General features: G+C 41.1%; 1 protein-coding gene across 4 annotated transcripts in view; it reads right to left on the reverse strand.

The window, feature by feature from the left end:
* MNS1 (meiosis specific nuclear structural 1) overlaps window positions 1–10,207 on the reverse strand; it is a 37,835-nt gene that overhangs the window by 9,318 nt on the left and 18,310 nt on the right. The window contains exons 1-4 of one of the 4 annotated variants that reach the window (XM_039492294.1): window positions 7,156–7,605; window positions 6,520–6,747; window positions 4,293–4,420; window positions 1,809–1,911 (exon numbers count right to left, since the gene is read on the reverse strand). In XM_039492294.1, coding sequence (XP_039348228.1) covers window positions 1,809–1,911; window positions 4,293–4,420; window positions 6,520–6,747; window positions 7,156–7,590 — 894 coding nt within the window. In that variant the 5' untranslated portion in view covers window positions 7,591–7,605. Of the gene's footprint in view, window positions 1–1,808; window positions 1,912–4,292; window positions 4,421–6,519; window positions 6,748–6,918; window positions 6,946–7,155; window positions 7,606–10,207 lie in introns of those variants that run through there. The other 3 variants (XM_039492295.1, XM_039492296.1, XM_039492297.1) reach the window with 3 other exon arrangements.

Genomic DNA, 10,207 nt, shown 5'->3' on the forward strand with positions numbered 1-10,207 from the left:
ACCAGTGTATTTCTAAAATCATCACACTAACCACGCACTGTAAAAATGCACTGCTGCTGTTTGCTATAGCTTAATTCTGGGAAGGGACCATATTGCAAAAGAAGAGACTCTGTTAACATTTAAAATAATTTGATATTATATTTCACCGTGCAATTTAATTAACTATTGCTCTGTTGCTATAAACTAAGCTTCTTTGCTATGGTCATACACTATCAACTAATTAGCCTTTCATAACAAAAATCAGATCTACAACAAATTATTAGACCCTTAACTCTAATGACATTTTAGATAAATCAGCTTCGCAATTAGGCTAACTTTAAGGGAGACACTTCCAGCATAGTTGCTTATTTTCAGCTGTTGCTGAGAATGAGGAGGATGAACCTGCTCCTACTTAAGTGAAAGGCAAAACAGGCTGATTTCAATGACAGCTGGATCAGTCTCTTACTTTCCATGCACCACAATGATTATTCAGCTTATTAACCCAATTTTGAATTTTTATATAGTGGTAAATACTTACAAGCCTGCATATTTGACTTGCTGGCTAATCAGCAGCCATGAAAGATAGGAATGAAGACTTTATCATATACAAAAAGGTTTAAATTCTAGTTGTTACAGTAACTAATCTAGAAATCAAAATAATTCCTGTCATTATGTAAAACTAAATGAATATTTTAGTCACTGGTGTTTATGCTATCAAAAGTCAACAGCATCGTTCCTACCAAAGGGCTCTCTTCCAGTCATCTGTAATTCACATCATGGCTTCTGATCCAGGGAGTCTTTGTAAGCCTTCTGGACTGCACAGTCATGGAAGCAGTACTCTTTTTAAGGCATAGAATCATCATACCAAACCATCAGAAAATGCCACATAATGTTAAAATTGGCATTACATCCGTGCTGCTCTTCTTCACACAGAGACATACTTTCATATGGGAATCAGGCTCTTGGGAATAACTTAAGGAAATACACTGAACAAGCTAAGTATGTTCCCTTATGTCCTAGCATGGGGTGGGTGAATCAGCCAGGCTATTTTAACTGACAGTTTTAATGGAGGAGACAGACTGAGGGAGTTTCCTGGACTTGAATCAGACTGCCATCTGTAACAGATGGCAGAAGCCCCCCACCTCATTCCTAGCCACTAGGATGGGAGAGGTACTACTCAATCCTGCCAGGTAATTCCTCCTCTTCCCCACAATATTGTAATATCTCCTCACTCAACAAGGCTAGCAATTAAGTTACTGACTGGAATAACTCCAGCAGGGTGAAAAGAAATAGAAAATATGATTGAAGACATGGAGTTGGAGTGTGCAGGCAATGTGGAACTGCGTTAAATCCCAATACACTACTGCCAACCCAGAGCAGCTCTACAACCCCCAGGAGCATATAAGAATTTGCAGATTGTCCCGATGCAGAGCACTGTGACTCCTGAATACATCCACCAGCAAGCAGCAGACAGCTTAGGCCACGAAGAGGCAAAAAAGCTTTGTAAGACTTCAATTCAGGAAAGTGTCCCTATTCACAAGTGCACTTAAACACAGACTTATGTCCCATTGACTTTAGGGGAATTTATGCATGTGCTTTAAAAAGTGCCTTTCCTGAATTGGGACCTATGAGTTTTCTAAGACATTTGAACATACAATTCCTCTTTACTGGAATTCAATTAGTTTTCTTCAGGAAAACATTTCACATTTTTATTATAATAGACCAAAAATCAGAAGTCTTTAATACTATTCCATTTTTTTTCTAGGATCTGAGGTTTTTTAACACAATACATGGACCTTTGTTTAGTGAAAGTTAGGAAAACAAATTACCATTTTCTCATATCTTATAGCTTCTTTTTCAGCAATCTGGGCAGCCCTTTCTTTATTCATGTAAGCAGATTTCAGTTTCTTCTCTAATTCTCGAAGTTCAAGACTGCAAAAACAATTTTTTTTTGTTAATGAGAATGAAAAAAATTGAAATTAATTGAGTTGCAGGAATGTAAACGGCGTGAAAAATTCAGCCCATTACGTAATACTTAAATCGGAGGCCAGATCAACCGTGTTGGAGAGCTGAGATGACATACGCACTGGACATGAAGTCAGAAATGAACTCAAATTAAAACTGAAATATGGGTATAGAATGGTTTTGAAATAAAACTAAATTGAGAACTGTAAATTTTTTTTCAATATTTATGACAACCTACAACAGTTTGCAGATGGTGAGCTACTAAAGCACCTGCTGCTTCACTTTATTATTGCTGTTTCCACATTATTTAACTGTACTAAGTGTCACGTATTAAAGGACACCAGCATTAATTAAGAACCAACTAAGAACTGTAAAAAGAAATCAAGCATTTGGGCACCTGTTTTGATGTGCATGATAGTTTACAGATATTTAGTTAAAATTAGAAAAAAATAATTAAAATAGGTATGTTTCACATGTAAAAACAATAGTACAGAAAGAGAATGTTTAAGAAACATAGGCAAGATAGAAACGAAGACGGAGAGTTGATAAGAAATACTTTAAGACTTTTCCAGGAAAGAGGGAAGAAGACTATGCCAGATGGTGGAAAGAAAAGAGACAAAAGATTTGTGTGGAGAATTTTTAAAAACAAGGGGTGAAATCCTGGCCCCATCTAAGTCAATGGCAAAATTTCCACTGACTTCAACTGGACTAGGATTTCACTCATTGAATGCAAATTTAAAGTGAAGCTTGAAATGAAGACAAATTATTTGAGGATGGAGTTATGCTTCTTTGTACGTACTGGAGTCTGGAGAGGTAGAATTTGAAGAGCCCTAGAGATACCACAGTCAAACAAGACAGATGGAAAGCATAATGAGGAGCTGGTATCAATGGTCTTTTGCTTACCGCAAAGTTATACAAGGCTAGTCCAAAACCTTTTTCATAGAGGCCAACTTGAAGCTAGAGTGATCACTGACAGAACAATCACTAAGCTTCTTTCCCTAACATATTCAAGAATTAACCAGAATTCCTACTTAGCTTGACTTTAAATTGCTGCATAAACTGGTATCTTTTTAATTCTATCTGATCTCCCATAATGTCAGTGTCATTTAATAATCTACTGCCATGATATCCACTTGCTACATTGTATTTTGTAACTAGCAGCTGTAAAAATCATTAATGCTCTGTCCTCGTCATTGAAACAGCTAGCCATTGTTCCTCATCATACTTCTGGTGTAGTCTAGAAATGAGCTGGTGAACAGAGAAGATGGTGCATGCTTGGACTATTACTGGAGATATGTAATTCAAGCATTGCACTACATGACCAACAGCCACTTTTGAAGTTACATGGGAAATTGTACTAATTCTTAAAAAAACCCAACAAGCTTTGGTATTCCATGTCATTCTGTCCTTAATTTTATCAAGCATACCCCCCAAAAAAAGAAAAACCACTTTTCTTGGAAAAGGTTTTGTGAAAGATATAATTGAATGAGAGGGAAAGTATTCGGTCAGTAAGGTTTGAACTGGTTCTTATTTTAACCATATTAACATTCTTAGGCACATGAGTTACACTAGTAATTAAAAAAAATCATTTAAATATTATGTTTCTAAAACTGATGGGCTATCCCATTTTAAAAGGAAACCTATCCCTCTGTTAAAGGAGTCAAAAAACTAAACTAAGTTTAAGGGACAAAATTCTTCCCCTAGTATGCATGTGCAACTCTTATTGATGTCAATGCGTATTTGTATAGTCATGTCTGAGGGCAAAATTTGGCCCTAAAAATCTTCAGGTTATAACAAATCAGAATATTTAAAAAATACCTTTCTTACTAACAGGCTCATAATCTTAGGATGCAACTACACAAGCCACATTAAAGCGCTGCTGTGGCAGCGCGACACAGCACTGGGATAGAGCTCTCCCAGCACTCTAAAAAACCCATCTCCATGAAGGGTGTGCTCCCAGTGCTGGTGCACTGTTTACACTGGCAAATTACAGACCTGAAATTTGCAGCGCTCGGGGGGGTGTTTTTTCACACTCCTGAGCAAAGAAATTGCAGCCCTGTAAAGTGCCAGTGTAGCCAAGCCCTTAGTTTATTTAAACTTCCCTCTCTCCCTCCCTTGCCTAAGGGCACCTCTCACTGCATCCTATCCCGTGGCATCTGAATTAGGGCTCAACCCCAGCTGTAAAACAAAACAAAATAATAAATGGAAATTATTTCATTACTTCAATATAAATAAATATGCTCTGAAATATAATTTTCAGAATTCAGCATGAATCAGTTTTACAGTACTGGAATATTATTTATGAATTAAAAATTAGATTACTGTATTTGTTCTATATATAAAAATACCTGTTCTCTCTTACTTGCTGCCTCATTTTTTCATCTTTAAGTTTTTCATAGTTTAATCTTGCCAACTCAGTTGCCAGTCTTTCTTCCTGCTCCAGCTGCAGCTCTTTCAGTTTTTTGTTTTCTTCTGCCTGGCCAAAGCAAATAATTTCTGTAACAATTTCCCCCCCCAGACATTTCATACACTCATTCTCTTAAACGGATTGATATAAGAATATTCAATTATAATAGTCAATTAAAAAACAAAATTTGGAAAGGATATAAATGCTCACACTTTGGAGCATAAGCCAACCTCTAACTATTGAGGTTGGGAGAAAACTTTCCCTTGGGACAAGTTACACCATAACTGCCTACTTGCAGGGTTTCTTCCTCTGAAATAGGGCTGGAAAATGTCTGAGACAGGACGATGGACCATGGTTTGATCCACCACAGCATTTTGCATTGAGCTGTACTTGTTTTTCAACTAACAAACCATGTTCTTTCCTCATGTGCTGTTACTGTGCTAGAATGTGATCCATACTAATTTAAATATAATGCATGTTATACAGCATAGCATGGGTGTATTAACATATATTGAGGATGTGGGACATTCCATAAAACCTATAGTAACAGTCAGTAGATTACTGTTTTGGAGGTGGACAGAGGAAACATAATAGAAATTTCTTATAAATATGGGACAGGTAAGGAATAAAGCAAATTAATCTAGACATTTGGAAAAGAAAGAACCATTTGAAAATGGAATAGTTTACTTTCCTCAGGATCTATCACTGCAATTACTCTGGAACAGGTTAAATAATGCTTCTGGTCACATAATCTATTACAGTTAAACATGATATATTGTGTTAATGTACAACTGTAAATACAGTAGCTCCTCACTCAACGTTGTAGTTATGTTCCTGAAAAATGCGACTTTAAGTGAAACAATGTTAAGCGAATCCAATTTCCCCATAAGAATTAATGTAAGGGGGGTGGGGTAGGTTCCAGGGCAGCTTCTTTTGTTTTGTAAGCACTGCCGCTAGGCGTACGCAGGGGGGTCCGGGGGGGCGGCGTATCGCCCCCCTGTGCGGAGCAGCCCCGCAGGGGAGCTCCAGCCGTTTTGAGCGGATTTCGTGCCTTCTCCTGTGTTTTAGAGTGGGTTAGGGTTAGGGTTAGGGTTTTTCTCGGCGCGTAGGGACTAGAAAATTGAAGAGGAGCTTAGGGTTAGGGTTAGGGTTGGGGTGAGGGTTGGGGTGAGGGTTTTTCTCGGCGCGTAGGGACTAGAAAATTGAAGAGGAGCTTAGGGTTAGGGTTAGGGTTAGGGGTTAGGGTTGGGGTGAGGGTTAGGGTTTTTCTCGGCGCGTAGGGACTAGAAAATTGAAGAGGAGCTGCCGGTTAGGGTTAGGGTTAGGCTCAACCCTCAGCCTGCCCACTCCACCCCTTCTCCCAAGCCTCAACCCTTGACCCGCCTCTTCTCCTCCCCCTTTACTTCGCATACTGCATCCTGACTCTTCCCCCGTCCCTTCTAAATGCTGCAAGCTAGCTGATTGCCGGGGGCAGGAGGTGGGGGGAGGAGAGGGAAGGCACTGATCCCTGAGGTCTGCTGGCGGGGGGGGAGGGGGACGGGGGACGTGGGGCAGGCATAGGGACGCTGCCAGCTGTGGAGAAAGCAGGCAGCCAAACAACGTAAGAGTGGAGCACTGCACAACTTTAAATGAGTATGTTCCCTAACTGATCAGCAACGTAACAACAAAACGACGTTAAGCGGGACAACTTTAAGTGAGAAGTTACTGTAAATATATATGCACATGCTTTGGATGGCTATAATGTATGATATTTATTTATAATGTATAGCTTTAAAGAATACATTTCTCTAGACTAAATGGTATGCTCATATATATCTTTCGTCTTCAATGAACAAAATTACCCTATGATATTCATATAGCCTGTTATTTTGTCCATGTTACCATTTTGTAACTCTTATTTATAAATGCAATGAAAATGATAAGAAGCCCTGCAAATTACTCACTCTGCTGTTGCCTGTAAGATTAGCTAAATAATATTAGATTTGGGGGCATTTAGACATTGATTATTTTACACATATGTTTTATCTTTCACTCCCACCCCTTTATATGTTGCATGTCATCTTAGGTTGTGAATTTTCCCAAGCCGGAACTGTATCTTCATATGTGTATGTGTGAACAGTAACTAGCACGTGATAGACACCACCGGAACACAAATAAAAAGTACTTGCTTTTTGAATAGCTTCCTCCATCTGCCTTTCATACTCTTCATCTTTCAGCAATCTTGTGAGACGCTTCTGATCAACCCGTTCCTCAGCATCCCACATCACCTCCAATTGCCTGATTCTCTCCAACTTTTTTTCATGTGCCAATTGGAGGAGATCTTTGTGATACAACTCCCTCATCTTTTTCTGATTCAGCTGGGCAGCATTCAGCTGCGGAGGCCTTCTCATCGACTCCTGCGTGGGGAAAAAAGGAAGAATTTTATAATGGAGCCGAGCCACAATGCTGCAGGGATACACAAAGTGACAGGAATTGAGCCAAGGGCGCCCTCTGGAGAGAATAATCCAGGTTCAAAGTCTCCTTCATTTATCGCAATATTTATAGACACAGCCCCGCCCCATAATTACCCCAAATGCCATCGCCGTGAGTGAATGCAGCAGGTATGAACCGACAGGCCTTACACCTCACCCCGCTGGGCCCAGGGCCTCACAGCTCCCCCCACCCCACATCCCCGCTGGGCCCAGGGCCTCGCCGCTCCACCCTACCCCGCTCGGCCCAGGGCCTCGCCGCTGCCCCCCGACCCCCCACCCCGCTCGGCCCAGGGCCTCTCCTCCACATACGACTCGCTGCCGCTGCTAACTCACCATCCTCTCGCAGTCAAGGAGCCCGCCCGGCGAGGAGCAGCCGCTAACGGACTTTAGCGCCCAGGGGCCTGGAGTCCGGGTCAGCCTCTCCCCTCCCCAAAACCCGTAGAGCCAGCGCGCTGTTTGGGAACCGAAACCGTTGCCCTGGTAACACGCGGCGGCTCCAGCTTCCGGGTCGACGCAGGCGGGACGCAGGGGCCACCTGCTAGGAATCCGCGCTCCGATTGGACAAGCAGGCGGCCCAACGCCGCTCAGCCTTCTAGAGACAGAATGCGCTGTCGCTAAGCCACCGCCCTTTCTAGTATTGGTAATCGGGTCGTTCGTGATGGGGTTGGGGCTGAGGAGTGAGCAAGGGTCTCGTCCAGTGCCAGCCACCTCGCAGCGAGGGGCGGCGCCACAAACCTCTACAGCAAGTGGCCGGAGGCTGATCCCCATCGCATAGGCCTCTATAGAAAATGGGCCTAGCAGAGTAGGGCCTTGATTTCTGATGAGGCCTCTAGCCCTGGTCGCGCTACAGATACCGAATAGAAAATGGGGGCTGGCCCCGCCAGGGCAGCAGTAGGAGCTGGGCCTGTCACAGGTGCTCCTGCAGACAGCTGGGGCACAGTGTTGTTGGGGGTCTGTGTCCTAGACCAGGAGTGCGCAAACGGGGAGGAGGGGGGCGTGAAGAAACTTGGGCCTTTCCCCCTTTTAAAAAACTAACATGCACAAAAAAGAACAGGCTGGGGTTATTTTAAACAATTTTCATAACTACAGTAGTTCTATTATGCCTTTAAAATTAATTTGGAATCTCACTAATGTAAACACTCATTTAATGATTAATTAATATTAAAAAACATAAATTGGCAACATATATAATAATGGCTGAGAGCCCAAGACCTCTCGAATGAGTCAGACGCTCTAACACTAAACTGAATGAATTGTCTTATGTCTCTGTTTCCACTCCACCTTCCAGTTTCAGATTACAAGTAATGCAAAAAAAAAAAAAACAGTTTCAGATTACAAATAATGGAACAGGGGGATGACAGGAAAAGTTTGTGCATCACTGTCCTAGACAGTGAGGGAACATCATAAGAACATAAGAAAGGCCGTACCGGGTAAGACCAAAGGTCCATCTAGCCCAGTATCTGTCTACCGACAGTGGCCAATGCCAGGTGCCCCTGAGGGAGTGAACCTAACAGGCAATGATCAAGTGATCTCTCTCCTGCCATCCATCTCCATCCTCTGACGAACAGAGGCTAGGGACACCATTCTTACCCATCCTGGCTAATAGCCATTTATGGACTTAGCCACCATGAATTTATCCAGTCCCCTTTTAAACATTGTTATAGTCCTAGCCTTCACAACCTCCTCAGGTAAGGAGTTCCACAAGTTGACTGTGCGCTGCGTGAAGAAGAACTTCCTTTTATTTGTTTTAAACCTGCTGCCTATTAATTTCATTTGGTGACCCCTAGTTCTTGTATTATGGGAATAAGTAAATAACTTTTCCTTATCCACTTTCTCAACATCACTCATGATTTTATATACCTCTATCATGTCCCCCCTTAGTCTCCTCTTTTCCAAACTGAAGAGTCCTAGCCTCTTTAATCTTTCCTCATATGGGACCCTCTCTAAACCCCTAATCATTTTAGTTGCTCTTTTCTGAACCTTTTCTAGTGCTAGAATATCTTTTTTGAGGTGAGGAGACCACATCTGTACACAGTATTCGAGATGTGGGCGTACCATGGATTTATATAAGGGCAATAATATATTCTCAGTCTTATTCTCTATCCCCTTTTTAATTATTCCTAACATCCTGTTTGCTTTTTTGACCGCCTCTGCACACTGCGTGGACATCTTCAGAGAACTATCCACGATAACTCCAAGATCTTTTTCCTGACTCGTTGTAGCTAAATTAGCCCCCATCATGTTGTAATTAGCCCCCATCATGTTGTTACAAACATCGCTTTGTTAATGCGCATGAAGGAGACTAATTGTAGCCATAAACATTCATAATAACCGTCAGATTTACTAAGTACCCCTCCATTTTGATAAACATTTGTGCAACAATGAATAAAAAATATCCAATTGCTTCCTATTCAACAATTACCAGGGTGATTACCACTGAGGTCCGCTCTTTCTGTCTAGTAAAGACATGGCCCTAACTTTCAACAAAAAAATGGTTTTAGCTCTGTCCTCACAAAAGTCACCTGCCCCAGTACTTTTCAGTGAGGGCATAGGGTGGTTTTCTACAAATACCCATCTTCTAGCATCTTTAGAATTTAGCATCTATGGAACACTTGTTGCACACCTGTACTTAAGCAACTCTCATGTAGTTCCCAAAAATCACATTCAGGACTCATGATACAGATAGGAGGAAGTTTTAGATACATCATGAGGACATTTCCTTGCTGTGATTTTTTCCAGATTATAAATATTTAGCTCAGAGGCTTTACTACACTGAAGAAATGTCTCCCAAAATTCAAATAAACTCATAGAAGCAGTAGTGTAGACAAGGCAAAAATGAACAGACCCATTTTTAAAAACAGTTTAGTTAAATCTGCTGAAGTGTAGTTGAAGCCACAATATGAGGAACGGAAGAAGTACAGAAAAAAGACAGTTTGTAAAATGGGAAATAGATGTCAGAGTTAGGACACATCAGTTCCAACTCAAAATCCAAATTCCAAAATCATATTGTATTAAGGAAAAATATTATTTGTAATTTAAGCATTTTTACACTCCATTGCTATGGTGCAGTGTGTGTGAGAACCAAAACAACAATAACAGCAAAACAGAAATAGGTAGGCTAAATACAGTATGATAGCAAGGAAATGGTTTCCATAGAAACAATACTCCCAGAATATTCTGCTGCTCATGTGACAGTGGTTTGGAAAGGAGGAGAGCAAAAGTGGATTGTACCTCCTTATCTTTAATGAACTCCGGTGAAAAAAAGGAAGTTGAAGGCTCATTTATGAAAATACTTCATCCCAGTTTCCTGTCTTTTTAGTCTTATTAGTATATTTAGATTTAAAAAAACTTTAAAAAGGGCACTCATCCACAGGGCCATCTTTAG

Source organism: Mauremys reevesii, linkage group 10 (assembly GCF_016161935.1).
Source record: "Mauremys reevesii isolate NIE-2019 linkage group 10, ASM1616193v1, whole genome shotgun sequence".
NCBI lineage: Eukaryota > Metazoa > Chordata > Testudines > Geoemydidae > Mauremys > Mauremys reevesii.